At 37.8% G+C, this 22,450-nt stretch overlaps 1 protein-coding gene across 2 annotated transcripts in view; it reads left to right on the top strand.

The window, feature by feature from the left end:
• The window catches only part of IMPACT (impact RWD domain protein), a 30,861-nt gene extending 17,607 nt beyond the window's left edge, over positions 1-13,254 (top strand). The window contains exons 6-11 of one of the 2 annotated variants that reach the window (XM_077974652.1): positions 1-123; positions 2,543-2,646; positions 4,856-4,929; positions 7,553-7,643; positions 9,278-9,412; positions 10,511-13,254. In XM_077974652.1, the coding sequence (XP_077830778.1) occupies positions 1-123; positions 2,543-2,646; positions 4,856-4,929; positions 7,553-7,643; positions 9,278-9,412; positions 10,511-10,579 (596 nt within the window). In that variant the 3' untranslated portion in view covers positions 10,580-13,254. 2 annotated transcript variants of the gene reach the window in all.
• Positions 13,255-22,450: the final 9,196 nt, after the last annotated feature.

Raw genomic sequence — 22,450 nt, 5'->3', positions numbered from 1 at the left:
GCCCAGATGTAAAGAAGAAAACTGAAGAAGAAGATGTTGAATGTGAAGATGATCTCATTTTAGCATGTCAGCCAGAAAGTTCGGTTAAAGCACTGGATTTTGATATCAGTGAAACTCGGACAGGTATAATGTTACTTACTGATTTCTTTTGTGGAGAGTGGGTTGGTAGTATTATGTATTGTTCTTTGAGGTGATAGATAAATTTACTAATTTTCTCAAATTTTAGGAAGAAGTTACTAATTTGCAGATAAGATTAATTTTTTTCCTGCCTGTTGGCAATTTTGGTGTTTGCCAAGTCTTACCAGAATGGTAAGAAATAAATGGAAATTTACTCTTTTCCCCCTGCTTTCTAGAGTTTTGATTTACTGATCGAAGAAATTGAAACTAAGTAAAGCTATTAATGTTTTTGTTCACATCATGTTTTTATATTTCTGTATTAAAATCCTTAGCTGTTTCCTGATGTCTCAGGATTAAATTTTAGTCTCTGCTCACAGGTACAAATATATTAACTGAAAGTGCAGCCCCTGAAATTAAAGCTGGTAAAATGCCTTTAAGAGTTTTTTTTTTTTGTGAGAGACGAGGTCTCGCTGTGTTGCCCAAGTTGTCCTTGAACTCCTGGGCTCCAGTGATCCTTTCACCTCAGCCTCCAAGTAGCTGAGACTCTAAGAATGCACCATTGTGCCTAGCTTGAGTTCAGTTTTTTTTTTTTTCTTTGAGATAGAGTCTTGCTCTGTCGCCCAAGCTGGAGTGCAGTGGCACGATCTCAGCTCACTGCAGCCTTGCCTTCCAGGTTCAAGTGATTCTCCTGCCTCAACCTCCTAAGTAGTTGGGATTACTGGCATATGCCACCATGCCTGGCTAATTTTTGTATTTTTAGTAGAGATTGGGTTTCACCGTGTTGGCCAGGCTGGTCTAGAACTCCTGACCTCAAATGACCTGCCCACCTCATGCTCCCAAAGTGCTGGGATTATAGGCGTGAGCCACCACGCCTGGCCTTGGTTTCGTTTAAACAAATTTGTTTCATAATCGAGTAGTAGTCAACATAAAAATAAGTTGCTGTGATACTGTGTTTCATTTTACTATTTTACAATTTTGAATGTTATGGTTAGTTTCCCTAAGCCTCTTAGGAAAACATAAGAGACCAGGGGAATATTCATTCTGTTTGAAGGTGAGGGGTTTCCTATGTCATTACACGTAGCTTTTAAAAGGTGTTCTGAGTTTTAGGGCTTTTGAATGGTGTCCAGGACTAGTAGAAAGGAACAAAGAGGAAATGAAAGAGTGGGGAGCATTCAGGGCTCTCATTTATGCTTCAACCTAAGTAGCTCCCATTTTAATCATTTATTTCTGTGTGGATTTGACATGATCTCTTTTGAAAACAGGATCTACCGTGAAAAGAAAAAGGTTAAAAATCATACTCATAAATAAATACTATCAATTGGTCAGTAGTTCATATTGACCCTAATACTGTATTTGACTTATTACTATGGTAGTACAGTGGTAAAAATCAATGCAGGAAAAGGACAGTGTCAGAGGGAAGGTGTAAAACATCTTACATAAACCTACTTTCTTGTCTTGAATAACTTTTCATCCTAAGTGAGGCAGGTAGTAGTAGCCAGGATGATTAAGTCTCTCAACAGAATTGAGGGTTAATTTTTTTTTGGAGACTGAGTCCTTCTCTGCTGCCCAGGCTGGAGTGTAGTGGCACGAACTTGGCTCACTGCAACCTCTGCCTCCCAGGTTCAAGCAATTTTCCTGCCTCAGCCTCCCGAGTAACTGGGATTACAGGCTCATGTCACCCCGGCTAATTTTTATATTTTAGTAGAGACAGGAGTTTCACCATGTTGGCCAGGCTGGTCTCGAACTCCTGAACTCAGATGATCCACCCCTCGGCCTCCCAAAGTGTTGGGATTACAGGCGTGAGCCACCACGCCCAGCCATGATTCTTAAACTTGTTAAGAGGTGTGATAACTGGAAATCATGATACTCTTTATGGAATTGACCAATTAGATGTATTATTGATGTATTTAATTCCATCATATGAAGTATAAACAGTTATATTAGCAGAAGGCATTATATTATAGCTACACAATATAAAGAATATAAATTCATATTTTCCCGATTCAGAGGTCTAACTACAGTGAAACTGATAAATAAGTTTTATATTAGCAGCTATAAATCTTTGTTTTCAGGACCCCTTTCCACTCTTAAAAATTATGTATTATATTAGATATTGTGCCAACTTATACTACTGACTGCAGTAGTACAGGATTTTAGTCCTAACCCACTGCTTTCCCTGGGTAACCTTGGCAGGTGGAAATCATTTATAAATCAAATATTTTAATCTTATGTACAATATACTTAGAAACTTTTTACTTAAAATTATAATTTACATTTAATGTTGGTAGATAATGATTAATAGTTATTTTAGTTGATTTGCCATGTAATTTACATTTCTTTCCCAGCTCCCTCCACCCCCATTTCATTTTTTTCAGTATTTGAATGTAAGGCTTTTTAAAAAATAAAGTTTCTTCTACATTTCTAGAAGTAGAAGTAGAAGAATTGCCTCCGATTGATCATGGCATTCCTATTACAGACCGAAGAAGTACTTTTCAGGCACACTTGGCTCCAGTAGTTTGTCCCAAACAGGTAACGTTCCTTTGTCTAGCTCATTTTGATAACTTCCTAAAGTATCAGGTAAATGATTTTGCAATAATGCCCTTATTTTCACTTTTATGTTTTATTTTCATATAAGATAAAAATTATTTGTTCATTTTTCTACTCCCAAATTACTGTGAATCACGGAAGGTTTGTTTTGTTTCTGTTTGTCTCTGCTTTCTTTCTTTTTTTTTTGAGATGGTATCTCTCCTTGTTGCCCAGGCTGGTCTCAATCTGGACTCAGTCAGCCCTCCTGCCTCAGCCTCCCAATCTAAAGTATTGGGATCACAGGCATAAGCCACCTAGCCAGGCCTGTCACTGCTTTCAAAATTGTATCTAAACTCTGATTAGGGTTAACCCTCTAATGAATCTTTAAATAAGAAACACTCATTGTGTTATAGAAAATTGTGATGCTTAATATCTTGTCGAAAAGAATTATTTGTCCTGTCGAATGGGAGTTCTGTGAAACTAAGTCCATTCCCGGGGACAGTGGATAGACTGGCTAAACCCAGTCCTCCCTACCTGACTTACTTTCCTTTGTGCTTCTTGATCTTAAGTGACCTTATTTCCACCCACGGATATAAATGGGAGCAGTTTCAGCCATAAACTATTCCTAGGTCTTTGTCTTTCTTATTCTCCTTTCAGCAGAATCCTTTTCTTCTTCCTTGCTTCTATAATGTACCTCAGCTTACCTTATTGATGTACGAGACAATTTCAATACTACCTGTAAAGTTACATTTTTTAAAAAGTCTCATTTACCGCGAGTTTTAGGCATGAGTCTCTTCCTTTGGTCTTTGCAGCTACTCTACTCTTGAAGCTCTTTAAAGCCCTGGCCTTCAGGGATATAGCTCTTCGTACCAGGCTCTTTCACTCTCTGAAAGAGGAAGTTCTTTTCTGCATTGACCTGTGGTCAAGATCGTAACTTTTGGTGCGGACTTCTGGTCTTTTCTCTCAGGAATCCTATTTTGTCCCTGGCCCTTGGTCAAATCTTCTTCCCAGGGTCCTCCTGAGACATTCTAATTCTGAATTTGTTCATTCTGGATCCTCTTTCTGTTTCTGATCATAGTCACTTAGATTTACAGCATTATAATTTGTGAGAGCTGAAACCAATTTTAGAGGTCATTGTCTGTTTTATTGATCAGAATTTGAGAACCTGAAAGATTATAAAATGATAAACAGAAGATTGCACAATTTGTGATCCAAATTGGTGTCCCCAACTCTACCTTAGTCTTCCCTGCCACCAGTGTTTCTTTCATACTTCTTGACGTTACAACATTCCTGAAAAATCTGACCATGTATCACTGTTCTTTCTCTTATCCACGTTTGCACATGTAATGTGTGCTGATTTCCAGTGTCTACAAGGGAACATCTAAACTTATTACACAGATCCTTTGTAATATGGCCCTAGCTTATCATTCATGACTCATCTTCTGTCATCTCATTCATTCTCTAAGTTAAGCTGTGTAAAGCTTCCTGAACTTTTCTCTTTTTTGTTCCTGCTAGGGTTGCCAGATAAAATACAGAATACCTAGTTAAATTTGAATTTCAGGTAAACATTATTGCATGGGACGTACTTATAGTAAAAAAATTACTTGTCGTTTATCTAAAATTCAGATTTAACTGGATGTCCTGTATTTTTAGTTGCTAAATTTGGTCACCCAGTCCCTGTATTTGCATATAACCCTGTTCTCTGCGTGGAATGTCTTCTTCCTTTCCCATCTTTCCTTCTGATACAGAAGAACTGCCACTTGTAAGACCTGGCTCATGTGACCTCCTCTATGAACCTTACTTGACTCCCAGAGAAAGCTGTGGTTTTATAACATTTGGAACATACCATTATTGTACACCTGCTACATTGGATGTATACATTTGGTAGATTTCAGAGCTAGTTTTTAGAAGTTTTACATAATACATTTAAAATTCCCTACATGGGGAACAAATTATCCCTTTGACATAGTAGTACCGAAATGTTTGTTGATAATTAGTGCTCAAAAATACCAGGTCTGTCATTTTTATATCAATTATGAGTACCAGTTTCTGCCCCTAAAATGAGAAGGAAACTTTGGAAATGACTTTTTCAGAGTATAGTAGACTCTTTGAGTGGCTTTTTAAATACAGCATACTTTAAGGTATTTTTCTAGCATTTATTTACAGAGCAAATATGAAAAGCATACTTATTTATGTTATTGCTGTTTTTAAGGTGAAAATGGTTCTTTCCAAATTGTATGAGAATAAGAAAATAGCTAGTGCCACCCACAACATCTATGCCTACAGGTGAGTAATCATCACAAGTTTTAGTATATGCAATTTGTAAAAAATAGAGGGAAATGATGCATGATTTTAGAAAATAATAACTATTATGTATTTTTTCCATCATAATAGTAATAGACATGTAGAATACTTGGAAACTGCAGAAAAGAAAAGAACCGAAGGGAAAAATCTGGCATTTTCTGCCATCAAATGTAACTGACAATATTTTGGTTTTTGTTTTGTTTTTTCTATGCAAAGTTTATTTTTTCCCAATGCTTTACCCTTGTATCCTGTTTTTTTCTTAATTAAACAGAAGCACTTTTTCGTGTTGTTATAACTGCTTGATAAATACTGTTTAGTGGCTGTTTAATATTTGAGGTGCCATACTACAGTTTATTTAACCATTCATTTCCTTTTAGTTTTTCATATTTTTCACGATTATAAAGAGTGGTCCAGGGAACATCTCTGTATACTTTTTAGGTTATTTTCTCAGGATAGGTTCTGGTTGCTTGAGATTCTTTTTTGAAATGAAATGGGAATATAATAAAAGGAAGAAAGAAATCTTAGAAGTAGAATTTTCAAAAAGTGTGAGCAATTTTGAAACTCTTAATATATAGCCAAATTTCTTGCAAAGGTTTCGTTGTGTTTTGGTTTGGTTTTTGAGATAGGGTCTCCCTCTGCAGCACAGGCTGGAGCACAGAGGTGCGATCTTGGCTCAAGCAATCCTCCCACCTCAGCCTCCAAAGTTAGCTGGGACTATAGGCGCGAGCCACCATGCCCGGCATAATTTTTATATTTTTTGTAGAGACAGAGTTCCGCCATGTTGCCCAGGCTGGCCTCAAACTCCTGAATTCAAGTGTTCTGCCCACCTCGGCCTCCCAAAGTGTTAGGATTTACAGGTGTGAGCCCAAAGGTTTTTAAAACCAATTTATGCTCCCATAAGCAGTGAAGTAAGAGTATTTCTTTTACGACATGAGTTTCGGCTTTGAGAATTCAGGTTTTTATATGCATCTTTGCTGACTTGTAAGTGAAGAGATGAAGGGCATTTGAAAAATTTGTAAGACTTTAAAAGAACATAGTTTAGGCCTAAAATAAATCAGGACATAGGGACTTGGTATAAATTTAAAATGTGATTGAGACTATTTGTAGAATCTAGGCTATCTGAAATTGAAACTCAAAAACTCATCATTTTGAGTAGGTGAGTTCTTAATATTACTAATTTCACATCTCTTTAAGTGCCAAAACTTACTTACAAACAATTATTTGTTATGTAATTCCCCTCTTAATAGAGTATCACTGGACAGAATTTTAATGTTTTCTTAATCAGTTATGACCTTCAATAGGAAAATGAGGAATTAGACTACTCTCAGTCATTAGAATGGGCTGTAAAAATTGTAATATTCATTTATTCTACATGTTTTTTGAGTGCCCACTCTGTGCCAAAACTTTATGTAAATTAACTCTGATGAGTTAGCAATTCTACCACTGTAGAAAGGTTAGCTTTTCAAGATCTCATAGTTAAGTGATAAAGCTAAATTTGATAATCCAATTTCATTTGGTTTCTTTATTTGACTCCTCCATGGCTGTGGCTACAGCTTCAACAATCTTGTATCTAAGCTATGTGAAAAAAGAAAAAAGGCACTCATAGTATTTTAACTTTAATGTTCATAGTAGGTGGTCAGTAAATATTGAGTCATCGGATGGATGGAGGGAAAGAAGGATGAGTGAATGAATGAATGTGATGGCTGTAAGGTAACATAATTGACTTAGGTGTGTAGATGGGCTTTTATAGCTTTTAGTATTTACATTAAAAGTTTATAGCTTTTTATGGCCAGAGCTGGGAAGATGTCTTTACAACATTTGCCCAGTTCCACATGATACCATTGTAGGGCCCTAAGAAATCCACCAGATGGCATGCTGTAACTGACACTATTTTTTTTTTTTTTTTTTTTTTAAATCTCTGGCACTTATTTGCCAAGCTTATTTTACTGTATTGTAGGCCTACATTATTATTTCAAATATAACTTTCTAGATAGTTTAAATGGATAAAAATACCATGATTTGTCTCTAATATTAGTAACCATCCAGAGGAAAATTTAAATCTTTGCATTCTTAGAAGAAAATAGAGAAATACTTGATGGCTGCAGTAAGATGAGAGGAAAGTATAAAATATTACCTTATGTTGGTTTTGTTGCCTTCATCTTTTTTTATATGCTTTTTGTTTCACTACATCTTAAGGCTCTTTGAAGAAAGATGCATGCCACTTACGTCTTTTATAATATGTCATAGTACCTGTTGCTTCTATACAGTATATTCTCAATAAATGTTTTTCAATGATTGCTCTCGGTAGCTTCAAGGTTAAATGAAGTAAGGGGAATGTCACATGTATAAATTCACATAATAGCAACATTTCTGATATAAAGGAGATGCCTTTGATTCCTGGCTTTCCCAAGTATATAAAAAGGCAAACATACTGGATAGTAAGCCATCAGTGAAAATATATCTAATATAATACATATTTCAAGAAGGATTTAAAAAAATGAATATGCCAATTTTGGAAGTAATCAACATGATCACAAATATTGAGGAATAACTTTTATGATAATATTTTAGGTTCAAAGTGTAATGCTGTTACGTGTATTTGCAGAATATACTGTGAGGATAAACAGACCTTCTTACAGGACTGTGAGGATGACGGGGAAACAGCGGCTGGTGGGCGTCTTCTTCATCTCATGGAGGTAGGTGTAAGTTAAACTGTCAGTCCTGTTCTGTACAAGCCATAAAATTTCTCAATGAAACAGAGCTCCATGTAGTAATAGCTAAGTCCGTTGAACTATGTAATATAAGATATATTTGATTTAATTAGTAGTTGATGTTAAAATATTGATCGAATGAAAATTTTAACCAGTGGATGTGGGACAGAAAGCAAATAATTAATAAGAAGTGCTATGCTTTCAAGACATAGACAATAGAAGATTGTCTTCAACTTTGGGAAAACTCTTTGTTTTTTTGACAATTTCCTTCTCTTTATTTTTTCTATTCTTTCTTTATGGAACTCCTGTTAGTTGGATATTGGAACCTCTGGATAGATCAAGAATTTTTTTTTTTTTAATTAAGTTGTCCATCTCATTGTCTTTATATTCTGAGACATTTTCTTGACTGTTGTCCAAAATTTCTGTTGAATTAAAAATTTTTTTTAGCAACCATATATTTAATTTTTAAGAGTTCTTTCTTGCTTTTTGTTTTTCCTTTTTAAGAATATCCTGTTCTGTTTTATGGCTCCAATATCTTCTAAAATTTCTCCTATTATATTAATTAGAGTTTCTTTTTTAAGATGTTCTCACTCCTAAAAAAATTTTTCCTGGTCCATTTTAGTTTGTTTATCTTGTCCTTTCTCTTTCATGCTGCTGGATTTTCTTCATCTGTCTGGTGATCATTTATTGTTTATTAATTTTAAGATTGGATTGTTTTTTTCCTAAGGTAGTTACTTGGTTTTTTCTGCTCTTGTATGTGAAGGTTTATTTTCTAACAAGGCCTTTCCCTTGAATAGGAACTGTGTTTGTGAGGCAGGCCTGTAAATTGGCCGGCTTCACATTAAGGGCAGCATTTGACAGATGTCAAACTGATGAAGACAGCCAGGCATGGTGGCTTACGCCTGTAATCCTAGCACTTTGGGAAGCCGAGGCGGGGAGATCACTTGAGCCCAGGAGTTCGAAACCAGCCTGGGCAACATGGTGAAACCCTGTCTCTACCAAAAAAACACAAAAATTAGCCGGCATGGTGGTGCATGCACCTGTAGGTCCCAGCTACTTGGGAGGCTGAGGTGGGAGGATCACTTGAGCCCAGGAGGCAGAGATTGCAGTGAGCCAAGATTGCCCCACTGCACTCTAGCCTGGTGACAGAGTGAAACTGATCTAGATCTCAATGATGAAAACCTTACTAGTAGCACCAGGGATTGATGCCTCGTGCAGCCCCTGTAGCTTTGTTCAGAAGCAGGGTGTTTGTTGTTGTTGTTATTTGGCCTAGTGGTAAAATGCTGCCTAAATTTAGCTGTTCTGGTTGAAGTCACCAGGAACTAGAATCATACCTGCATGGTCTCCCCTTCACTCTGTCCAGTTGCCCCAAATTTGGGAATTTGAGGACGTTTGTGAAACACACAAGTGGTGGTTTTCCAGATTCCCTTCTGTTCTTTCATTTCACTGCCTGAATTGTTAGTAATCTCACTCAGTGCCTACTTATCTGACTCTACCATTAAAGTCACTGGGAAATTTTATGTGCAATTTTATATATGGGTTATTTCTTTCTCCTTTTTAAAAACTCATATTTGTACATGTCTCTCTGTGTATCTAATTATGCTTCCAAAAAATAACAGATTTTGAATGTGAAGAATGTCATGGTGGTAGTATCACGCTGGTATGGAGGGATTCTGCTAGGACCAGATCGCTTTAAACATATCAACAACTGTGCCAGAAACATACTAGTGGAAAAGAACTACACAAATTCACCTGTAAGTGGCTCCTCATACTATATCTAGATAATTTCTTATCACTGCCTGGGAATTTTTTAAAAAGACAGAAAAGAGTGAATCAGAATGTGGGTGGTGAATTGATAAAACCTTTGGACTAAGAACTTGGAGACCTAGACTCTAAACAGTGTGTCTGGCCAGTCATGTGACTTTGGACAGATCACTTCATCCCTTCGCACCTTGATTTCATAGGTTCATAAAATTTTATAATTAGAAAAACCTTTTAAGACCAACTAGGTTCCACCCCTAAAATTGAGCCCCAGAGTGGTTGTAGCTGATATCATATCAGACTAGATGTTCTTTAAACATCTATAAAATTCTGAAATTCTCCTTTAGTGTAAAACATCTCCCCCTCCACCGGCATACCTTTAGATGCTTTCTTCCTTTTTCCTTTTTTTTTTTTTTTTTTTGGAGATGGAGTCTCACTGTGTCGCCCAGGCTGGAGTATAGTGGCATGATCTCGGCTCACTGCAAGCTCCGCCTCCTGGGTTGACGCCATTCTCCTGCCTCAGCCTCCCGAGTAGCTGGGACTACAGGCTCCCGCCACCACGCCTGGCTAATTTTTTTGTGTTTGCAGTAGAGATGGAGTTTCACCATGTTAGCCAGGATGGTCTCGATCTCCTGACCTCGTGATCCTCCCATCTCAGCCTTCCAAAGTGCTGGGATTACAGGCATGAGCCACCGTGCCTGACCCTCTTCCTTTATACTTTGAGTTTATTTTGTTTCATATTTTAGGTATGTTCATATCTGCCTTATTTAAATTTTACTGCCTTGCTTGGGAAAGTGGGACAATAGATGAAATAATATTGAAATTATTCAAACATAAATCTACTAGATAAATAAGGTTCCCCTGATTATTCTTGATTGTTTAAAATTAGCCTATAAGTGAAAGTACCCTGTAAAACACAGAAATGACACATATGAAAGTGATTATACCCTCACTATAACATATATATACACATACATATATGTATGAATATATGTAGAATATATATGTATAAATATTTTCTAAGTGATTAGATTTAAGTTTTAGTCTTTATGTAAATGGAGAGATGCTGCACTGATTTGTGTCTTTTTCAGGAGGAGTCATCTAAGTCTTTGGGAAAGAACAAAAAAGTAAGAAAAGACAAGAAGAAGAATGAACATTAATACCTGAAACTATAGGAAAGGTTAATTTGCCTATAATTATATATACATTCCATAGTCATCAAGGAGTATATTGTGCAGAGAGGGTATCCTTGACTGCTCAAGTCAGCCAATTCAGCATGGATACCAACATTAGCTTTTCTTCTTTGGTTATATCGTCTGCCAAAAATAGAGAACTTATGATCTATTCATGTGTGTTCCTTATTTGGGAGAACTAATTTGAACTTAATCACCACTTCATCTAATTTTAGGAAGGTAACAGTTGCCCAGGGCAGTACCTGAATTAACTGTCCATTTCAGTGCATGTCAAGTGCCTTTGTTAGGTGGAGAAGAAGTGTCTCTAGAGGAATATAAATACCTGATTTCTTGTCATCGAGATTCTTGTACTGTTAAATGAATATTGCCTTTTACTGCTCTTTATGGCGTACTGGAATAGGAGCTCATTTATGATTGATCTTGGAGAGTTTCTTCTTGTGATTTTAGTTCATAAGTATGTCACCTTTCATTTTATAGTGTTCATCATTGAGTAATGGATTAAGTGAAAATCCAGGAGTATCCATCTGCAGTTATGTGCTGAGGTGATAATTCATCCAACATATTTGTTAGCATAAATATTATGCCTCAGTTTCTGTTGCAAATTGGTGATTGTGAAATTTCAGAAAGTGATTTTCTAGTCTCTGCTTTTTTTGTTTAATTCTTGTAATATAAGCAATAAATATGGAGTGTCAGTAGTCTCCTTCCACTCCAGAGATGTGTTGGTGTAACATTCTCTTTTCTTATAACAACCTGGAAGTACCTTTCTTGTGATCTTCACCGAGGAATTAGAATTATGGTAGAAGCTAGGCTGTGGTGAATGGGACGTTTGTAGAGTGGGATAGAGGGGGCAGAATGACCCTGGTGTAGGGCGGAGTGTGTTGTGTAGTTACATCAGTTTGATGCATGCTTCCCATCTGCACTCCAGACAGCTTTCTCAGTTCCAAGATTTTGCAGAGAGAAGGAGCAAACCTTTTCATTGGAAAAACAGAAACAACCCTCCCACCCATTTTTTTCCCTCTATTCATCAAACCTTTATGTTTCTTTCATCTTCCAGTTACCTCTAGGCATTTAGACAATGAGATATGACAATAAGTGATTAACTGCTCGCTTTCAGATGGAATGGCAAACAGTTGTTAAAAGTTATTAACTGATCACAGATTTGCCTGGACTTCCCTTCCCAGGGAGGGAACAGAAGTTAGGAGGCAACTTTGGGATGGTGCTAGAGCATGGAAAGCACAGAGAATTGGACAAACAGGTCTTTTTCTCTTTTCTCTGATGTTTTACCTTTAAAAGATTCAACATCCTTACTGTTGGTATTTTTAGTAAGGTTATAGTAAATAACTTTACACCAGGATGGATTCTGAAATATAAATTCTAAATTATATTTGTTGTAACTATATTTTATGTTGTATGTTATCAAGAGTCATCAGAGAATGACCTTTTTGTGTTTGGAACACTTAAACCTCAGGTTCCATGAAAAGTATGTTTTGTGTTTTAACTGTTAAAATACTTTAAAAAGTTAATTGTTTTACGTAATTAAAGAAGTTAAAAACTATTAACATTAAATAATTTCACAATTTCAACATGTCAGACCTATGAAGGGAGATAGAAAACAATGAGAAAGTTATTTTTGCTCCTTTATACAGAATTGTTAACTATATTTTACTAACTAAAAAACTCTAGTATTCTTTACCTAAAGTCAATTGACTGGTAAGAGGGAGAGATGCAAAATTCTCCAGTTCTGAACTCAGAGCTATTTCACACTCTACTCTTAATGGAAACTTGAACTAATGATAGATAGTATTTTTTTTCCTCTATTTAAAATTTTTGTCTTGATTAGGAGATTTTTCAGTTCTTCGTATAATAATTTTCTACAGTCAGATCTATGCTATGGCATATTTTGCTTTATTTAAAATTTTTTTTTTTTAGAGATGAGATCTTGCTCTGTCTAGATCTGAGGCTGGAGTGCAGTGGCATGATCATGGCTCACTGCAGCCTTGACCTTCCAGCCTTTCAAGTAGCTGGGATTACAGGCATGTGCTACCACACCTGGCTAATTTTAAAAATTTTTTGTAAAGATAGGGTCTTACTATGTTGCCCAGGCTGTCTTGAACTCCTGGCCTCAAGTGATCTTCCTGCCAAGGTTTTGGAATTATAGGTGTGAGCCACCATGCCTGGCCTGCTTTGACATATTTTATAGTGTATTAATTACAAATAGTCTGCGTATGCCAGAATATAAAAGCAAGTATTAACTACTTTTTAGATGGGAATTGCGGAAGCTGCATCAAAAGTATGCTTTGAGGTATATATGATGAAACAGAGCCTTTCTGAAGAGAATTATATCAAACTAATTACAACCAAGAAATAATAGCATGAAGCATATACTGTTTGGAGGACAGGAACATTTTTTGGGAAAATTACATAATCACCTCTGATTCCACTATCCAGAGATAGGCGTTATTATTAATATTTGATATGTACATCCTTACATTATTTTTTTCTTATGCATGATTTTATATGGCTATTTTTCTTTCTATAAAAATGGTATTAAACTGTATATACTGTTTTGTAGCCTACATATTTCATATAGAAGTATATTGTTAACATTTTCCATGTCAATAAATATTCTTCTATGGCTTACATTTCTTATGGCTGCATTGTATTCTGTCTTCTCAGTATTTCCTATTATACTAACTAGTCCTCCACTTATTTCCAATTTTTACGTTTTCTTTAACTTTTCACTGCTATAAACAACTGAAAACCTACATCATTTGCAGATTTTTGTATATATATTTTATTATTTCTTTAGGAAAAGCTCCTAGATATGGAATTTCTTGGTCAAGGTTTGTACATTTTAATAGCTTTTGATTATTTGAGTCAGATTTTCCTCCAGGAAAGTGTTATCAGTGATTGCTCCATTAATACTGTGTTGGAATATACTTAATACTAGCCAAAGATGGGAAAAAATAGACAGTTTGCTTGATAACTCCCAAGATCCTTTCTAAAAAAATAACCTTTTTGGCCAGGCAGTGTCTCACGCCTGTAATCCCAGCACTTTGGGTGGCTGAGGCAGGCTGATCACTTGAGGTCAGGAGGTCGAGACAAGCCTGACCAACACGGTCAAACCTGTCTCTACTAAAAATACAAAAAAAATTAGCTGGATGTGGTGTTGGGCACCTGTAATCCCAGTTACTCCAGGGGGGCTAAGGCAGGAGAATCACTTGAACCCGGGAGGCGGAGGTTGCAGTGAGCCAAGATCATGCCATTTCCAGCCTGGCAACAAGAGCGAAACTCCATCTCAAAAATAAAATAAAATAAAATAAAATAAAATAAAATAAAATAACCTTTTGCCTTGAAATAATTGTAGCCTCACAAGAAGTTATAAAAATAGTAGGTCCTGTGTACCCATCACTGAGCCTCCCCTAACAGTAACATAACTATAGTAAAATTTCAAAACCAGGAAATATAGTTTGATTACAATTCCTTTGTCAGATAAATGATTTCCAAATATTTTCTCCCAGTCTGTGGCTTGTCTTTTCATTCTCTTAGTGTATTTTGCAGAGTAAAGTTGTTGATTTTGATGTGATCTAATTATCTTTTTTTTCCTCTTTTTTGGATCTTTCTTTTTGATCCAATGTCTAAGGACTTTTCCTAACCTTAGATCTAGATTTTCTTCTGTTTTTAAAGTTATATCATTTTATGTTTTTCATTTAGATCTATTTTCCATTTTAGTTTTTACATAAGGTGTGAGATTAAAGTCCAAGTTTTTTTGTTTTGTTTTGTTTTTTGCTTATGGATGTCCAGTTATGGAAGTGACTAGTTTTTTTAAATTGAACTTTTTTTTTGAGACAGGGTCTTGCTCTGTTGCCCAGGCTAGAATGCGGTGGCCTGATCATGGCCCACTGCAGCCTTGACGTCCCTTGCTGAAGTGATCCACCTCAACATCCCGAGTAACTGGGACTACAGGTGCACGCTACCACACCAGGTGAATTTTTCTATGTTTTGTAGAGATGGGGTTTCACTGTGTTGCCCAGGCTGGTCTCTTATCTCCTGAGCTCAAGTAATTTGCCTCTCTTGGCCTTCCAAAGTGCTGGGATTACAGGCGTGAGCCACCATGCCTGGCCAGATTGAATTTTTTACTGATAAATATTCACAAACTAAACACGACTACATAGTCAGCACGTAGATTGACAAAGGACAACACCAACACCTCACAATCCCCTTGTGTCTCTACTGGTCATTATCTGCTCTCCTCCCTGCCAAGTAACCACTTCCCTAATTTCTGATACCAGAGATGAGTTTGGTCTGTTTTGCCCGTTAAGTAAGTGGAATTATATAGTACCCTTGTTTTGACTCCTTTTCTAACATTTTGTTTGTGAAACTCATCTGGGTGGATGTGTGTAGCAAAAGTTCTTTCATTCGTTTTTTGTTTTTTTAAGAGTTGGAGAGTCACTCTGTCACCCACGCTGGAGTGCAGTGGCACGATCATAGTTTACTTTAGCCCCAATCCTTCTTACTTTAGCCCCAATCATCAGGCAATCCTTCTGCCTCAGGCTGCCAGAGCACTGGGATTACAAGTGTGACACCAGCCTGTGCCTGGCCTAATTCTTTCATTCTTATCACTGCATGGTATTCCATCAAATGAATGTGACAATTTATTTACCAATTCTATTTATGGATATTTGGGTTTCCAGTTTGAAGCTATTACAATTAGTGCTGCTATCAACATTTCTGTACATGGCTGTTGGTGAACATATGTACACATTTCTATAGGGTTTATACCCAGGAATGAATTTGCTGGGCATTAGGATATGTGTATGTGGAGCTTTGGTATATTCTGCCCAGGTGTGTGCTGGGCTAGGTGCTGATTTGTAATGTTTGACAAGTTTCCATGTGTAAATACCCCCATTCTCTCCAGTTTCAAGCTGCCAAAGTGAATTCAGTTGGCTTACAAAATAGCTAAAAATTTAACAGTTGCTTCTGTGAGCTAGTACAAGCCGGCTCCAGGACATCCCTCATTCTGCCAAGCAGTTTTCCAAAATCATTATACCAGTTTACACGTCTGCCAGTAAATGAATGAGAGTTCTAGTTGCCACACATGTACATTTGGCATTACCATTTTCATTTTCGTCATGCTGTGTAGTGTGTAATGGCATCACTTTGTGGTTTTAATTTGTATTTCCCTGATGACTAATAAAATTGAATATATTTGGTTACATTTTGTACCTGAAGTGACTGAGTAATCTGAAACTAACATTTTTTTCTCCCAGCAATAGAAAGATGAGTGTTTGTTACCAAGTTTGGTTCAAATACAGACAGAGAAGATTACAGTTTTGCATGTCTTAGGACCTAGTCTGTAAATTTCAACACCTTATCACCATCCCACTGGTGTACTTGTCTGTGGATTTATCAGGGAACTTCAGCTTTCTTTTTGCCCTTAATTTCCTTTTTTTTTTTGAGATGGAGTCTGTCTCTCTGTTGCCCAGGCTGGAGTGCAGTAGCACAATTTCGGTTCACTGCAACCTCTGCCTCCCAGGTTCAAGCAATTCTTGAGTAGCTGGGACTACAGGTGCCTGCCACCATACCCAGCTAATTTTTGTGTTTTTAGTAGAGATGGGGTTTCATCTTGTTGGGCTGGTCTCGAACTCTTGACCTCAGGTGATCTACCCACCTTGGCCTCCCAAAGTGCTGGGATTACAGGCGTGAGCCACCGTGCCCAGCCTGCCCTTAATTTTCTAATTTGTAAAAATGTGGGTTATAATTCCTCCCTGTCTAGGTTAGTTATGGGGATTAAGTATATGACGTGGTGCTTAGTATATGATAAGGATTTGATAAAGTCATACCTTGTATTTGAGATAAACTATTTCTGAGGATTTTAACAGTACCTAGAATTCTTTTTTAAGATGGGGTCTCACCCTGTCGCCCAGGCTGGAGTGCAGTGGCACCATCTTGGCTCACTGTAGCCTCTGCCTACTGGATTCAAAAATTCTCCCACCTCAACCTCCCAAGTAGCTGGGATTACAGTGGCATGCCACCATGCCCGGCTAATTTTTGCATTTTTAGTAGAGACGGGGATTCATCATGCTGGCCAGGCTGGTCTCAAACTCCTGACCTCAGGTGATCTACCCTCCTCGGCCTCCCAAAGTGCTGGGATTACAGGCATGAGCCATCATGCCCAGCCAGTACCTAGAATTCTAAGTTGACATTGGGGTTACCAAGTTCATAGCCTCCTGTAGGAAGACAATATAGTATAATAGTTAAGAGCCAGGTCTCTGAAATCTGACTTGGGTTTGAATCCTGTGTCTGCTTTTTACTAGCCTTGCAAGCTTGGGCAAGTTATCTCTCTTCTGTACCAAGTTGTGCAGAGCTTATGAAGAATTAGGTGGCTGTCATTGATGACCCTTGTTTGCAAATGTCATCTTTGCATTTGTCTTTCCTATTGTCCTGCTAGGCAGACAGCAGGACAGAACAAATCATCCCATAGGACTGGGAAGTTATTGAGGATGTAAGACTTAGCACGCATATCTAAGTAGGCCATGGGTTGGTACTGAGAGACTACTTAGGGAGAAACAAGACGGAACTCTGGATGTAGTCAAGAAGCATAAACCAGGGATTGACAAATGTTTTCTGTAAACATCCAGATATAAATATTTTTGGCTTTGTGAGCTGTATGGTTTGTCACAGCTACTCAATTTCTTTTTATTTTTTTGAGACAGTCTCACTCTGTTACCCAGGCTGGAGTGCAGTGGCACAATGTGTGCTCACTGCGACCTCACAGAAGAGTGACACAATCAGATTTGTATTTTAGAAAGTTACCTCTGGCTGCTAGGTAGAGAATGGATTGAAAAGTAACAAAAGTGGATAAGAGGCTATTGCAGAAATACAGCAATTCCACTCTTCATTATATAGTCAAGAGAATTGAAAGCATGTCCACATAAAAACTTGTATGTGAATGTTATAGCAACATTAGCCTAGTTTAGACTAGGATAATGGCAATGGAGTTGAAAATATGTTGATAGATTTAAAAAATGTTTAGGAGGCAAAATTAGAATCTGGCAATAGATGGGATAACAGGGTGAGCCATTGGTATAGATCTATGTGGTAATAACTCGTTTATAAATACATCTGTCAAACTTTCTTGCTTTAATTTATGGGGGTTTCTTGGTGCTCCTATTTCATAGCCAACAAACTCATGAAAAGTTATTTATTAGGGAAATCCAAATCAAAACCATGGTGAGATACCACTTCACACCCACTAGCATGGGTATTATAATCATAACAACAAACAAAATAACCAATGTTAGCAGGGATGTGAAGAAATTGGAACCCTTGTAACACTGCCTTTTATGTGAGAATAAAACAGTGCAGCTGCTTCAGAAAACAGTTTGGCATTCCTCAAAAAGTTAAACATACAATTGCCATTTGACCCAGCAATTCCACTTTTCAGCATATAGTTAAGAAAACATGACCACATAAAAACTTATACATGAATATACTAAAAACTGCTGAATTGTACACTTGAGTGAATTTCATTGTATTTGAATTATATGTGAAAAGTTAAAACTCAAAGATATATTTGATTGTCACCATCTTGGGCAATGGTTTTATAAAACATAGATGTGAAACGTCTTGTGTCATATGTTCCAAAATAATTTGCAGCATGCATCCCATAAAATACCTTTTTAATTAAATTATAAATCAGTCCCCAAAACATATTGAAAAACATACTGAAATTATATATCTGATATTTGAAACATGAATTTCTGAGAAGTTGCCTTGTTGAAATCATCTAAAACAGCTTATATAAGCGTTTAGTTTTACAATTTCACATGTAAGAGAAAAAAATGATTAAATTCACATTCCAATGAAGAATTTATTTTTAAAAATCATGTTGGGAAGTTACTCGTTTTATTTCAATATTTTGAAAACAAGAGACAAGTACATGCATTTATAGTTGCATATGTTACTAGGGGGCTACTGTTTGTATTTTTTTTGTAGAGACGGGGTTTTGCTATGTTGCCCAGGTTGGTCTTGGACTCCTGGCTCAAGCTATCCACATACCTCTGCCTCCCCAAAGTGCCGGGAACTACAGGTATGAGCCACAACTGCTGGTCATTATAGGTTTTAACAATTTTTTCAAAATCCTTATGGACATCCTGTTTTATATATATAAATGCAGTATACACATGAATATATGTACATATATACATGTACTGCATTTATACAGCTGGAAGGCTTATGTACAGTATAGTACTTGCAGTTTTTAAAAATGTGTGTTTTAAGGGCTGGGCACAGTGGCTCACACCTGTAATCCCAGCACTTTGGGAGGCTGAGGTGGGCGGATCACTTGAGGTCAGGAGTTTAAGACCAGCCTGGCCAACATGGTGAAACCCATCTCTACTAAAAATACAAAAAAATTAGCCAGGTGAGGGGGCAGGCACCCGTAATCCCACCTACTTGGGAGACTGAGGTGGGAGAATCCCTTGAACCCGGGAGGTGGAGGTTGCAGTGGGCCCAGATTGCTCCACTGCACTCCAGTCTGGGCAACAGAGTAAGATTCTGTCTCAAAAAAAAAACCAATCAAACAAACCAAAACGTAATAGGGAGGTTAAGGCAGGCAGATCACTTGAGCCCAGGAGTTTGAGACCAGCCTGGCCAACATGGCGAAATCCTGTCTCTACTAAGAAAGTACAAAAATTAGCTGGGCGTGGTGATGCATGCCTGTAATCCCAGCTACTTGGGAGGCTGAGGCATGAGAATTTCTTGAAACCCAGAGGTGGAGGTTGCAGTGAGCCAAGATCACACCACTGAATTCCAGCCTGGTGACAGAGCAAGACTCTGTCTCAAAAAAAATTATGTTATAAAATACACACATATATAGACAGCCATGACTTAAAATTGGGTTTTTACAATTTTTTCTGATAGCGGGAAAATTATTTCTAATCTTTCTAAGGAAACCTGAATGAGGGGAACTCATTTGCCGCTCTCCTCAACCGTCACTCTTCTTTGCCTCACTCATTAATAATTTACTAACAAGAGGCACTAGGATTTTTTTTTTTAACCTTCTTCCACAATTACAAAGTTTTTTTCAAAAATAGCCAGTGTTTATGCTTAGTCAACTTACTTTTTTTTTTGAGACAGAGCCTTGCTCTCTCGCCCAGGCTGGAGTGCAATGGCGCAGTCTCAGTCCACTGCAACCTCTGCCTCCTGGGTTCAAGCAATTCTCCTGCCTCAGCCTCCCAAGTAACTGGGACTACAGGCGCCCGCCACCACACCCAGCTAATTTTTCTATTTTTACAAAATTACGATGTTGGCCAGGCTGGTCTGGAACTCCTGACTTTGTGATTCACCTGCCTCGGCCTCCCAAAGTGCTGGGATGACAGGCGTGAGCCACCATGCTGGGCCTGGTCAACTTTCAAGGTTGCTTTTGCTGTTACAAAAGCAGCACAGCAGTTGTTTTATGTAATTTTATAATTTCAGCATCTAAATCCAGAGGCTCTAGAGAGCATTTGCTGTGAAGAGGGAAGGAAAGAAAGGCTGATAAATACATTGCTGACTTTGTCTGTAGTGTCAGATAAGGTGCAAAAGTAAACATGATGACTGCAACCATTGTGGATAAGATTATGAAGGGGTACTGAGTGACTCAGCCCAGAAAGTGATCAGGGATTGGTTCTCTGTACTGTGTGTGGTAATCACTACTTTTTGTCATTTCATGTGGGAAAAGAAAGCAACCAGAGAGCCATGGGGATCTTGCCTTGTGGCCTTAGGTTATGGGGAATTTTCTTGATGGAAGTTGGCTGCCAGGTAGATAGCATTCAGGAAAAAGAATAATGAGGAATCATTTTGGGTCAGATTTCATTATCTCATACTTTGTGTGAAAATAGAACTGGTGTAGCTGCAGAGTATTCTAGATCTCTGTTTGAATTTACTGACCTGTATTGAATCTTATGGCTAAGTGTCAAATCTTTTTCTATTTTTCTAACTTGTGTGGCAGCGCCCCCCACCACCTTCCTTCTCTGTCACACCTAATGTTTCTAACTATTATTTTAAAATACTTATGGTATTATTATTATTATTATTATTATTATTTGAGAGAGTAGGTCTCTCTCTATTGCCTAGTCTGGAGTTCAGTGAGTAATCTTCCTACCTCAGCCTCCTGAGTAGCTGGGACCACAGGTATGCACTACCATTAGCCTGGCTAATTTTTAAAATTTTTGTAGAGATGGGGGTCTCCTTTTGTTTCCCAGGCTGGTCTTGAACTCCTGGGCTCAAGCAGTCCTCTCGACTCAGACTCCCAAAGTACTGGGATTATAGGCATGAGTCATCATGCTTGGCCCTCAAATTCTGTAAATAAAAGTAAATACATATAATGAAACCCCATCAACTGTCTATTATCAGTAATCTTCTTAGGGGAGTTCATCATACGACATAATCATGGACTTTAATGTTCAAAAAGTCATGATTAAGCCCTTTTAATCAAGACTATTAAAGAGAGGCTGATACGGTTTGGCTGTGTCCCCACCCAAATCTCATCTTGAATTCCCATGTGTTGTGGGAGGAACATGGTAGGAGTAATCCAATCATGGAGAGAAGTCTTTCCTGTGCTGTTCTCATGATGTGAATAAGTCTAATGAGATCTGATGATCTCATGACATCTGCTTTAAAAAGATGAGCTCCTCTGCACAAGCTCTCTCTCTCTTTGCCTCCTGCCATCCATGTAAGACATGACTTGCTCCTCCTTACCTTCCACCATCATTCTGAAGCTTCCCCAGCCATGTGGAACTGTAAGTCCAGTTAAATCTTTCTTTAGTAAATTGCCCAGTCTCGGGTATGTCTTTATTAGCAATGTGAAAATGGACTAATACAGTAAATTGGTACCAGTAGAGTGGGGCATTGCTGAAAAGATAACTGAAAATGTGGAAGCGACTTTGGAACTGGGTAACAGTCAGAGGTTGGAACACTTCGGAAGGCTCAGAAGAAGACAGAAAAATGTGGGAAAATTTGGAACTCCCTAGAGACTTACTAAATGGTGTTGGCCATTAGATTAGCACCAGCATTAAAGTTAGGAAATTTGTCTCAGTCAAAGGCTGCTTTACCAGCAGAGGGGTCTGAAGAACCGAGGCCTGACCTCCAGTATCCTCTTCTTGTAAGGGCCACACATATGTATGTCCTCTGTTGGTCCGGGAACCACTGACATGTGCGTGAAACACCCTGAATCCAGGGAGCATAAAATGGAGCCTCCCTTGGGGTTTCTTATACCTTGCTGGTCACATAGGCATATTCTTCCTATGTCATCAGCCCTAATGACAGAGCCTCTTGGGGCTCATGAAGACCAGGTGCAAATCATCAGTCTCACTGGTACCAGTCAGCAATGCTAAAAGCTAGAACAAACTGGCCCGAAATTCCTCAGACCCATGTTACAAACCAATGTTATTAATCGGTACATTTCATGTCTTGGCCAGGGGTCAGTGTCTGCAGGTACTTTAGCAAAACAACTCAGCCTTCTGGAATGAGCCTTTGCAACATGTTTCACTGCCGCCACCATCAATCTTCAAGGCCTTTTTAAGACGAAGTGACAAGTCTTGGATTGAGAGCAATTACTTGCATTACAGCATCACATAATCACATGGACAATCAAATGCACCTAATTCCAAACATCTATGATACCTAGTAAAGATCTGGTATGGATTTAGACAACTGAACAGTTCAATAAATTACTAGCACAAAATGGAACAAACTTGCTCATATTTTGGACTAACTTTATAATTCTTTTGCCTCTCTGATTTGTAGCTGTCTGTTCTCTCAGGTATGCGTCTATGAGTGATTGAGAGTCCTAAA

The sequence above is a fragment of the Macaca mulatta genome, chromosome 18 (genome assembly GCF_049350105.2).
Source record: "Macaca mulatta isolate MMU2019108-1 chromosome 18, T2T-MMU8v2.0, whole genome shotgun sequence".
NCBI lineage: Eukaryota > Metazoa > Chordata > Mammalia > Primates > Cercopithecidae > Macaca > Macaca mulatta.
Note: the sequence above shows the minus strand (reverse complement) of the source record. Positions and strands in the feature narration are given on the sequence as shown.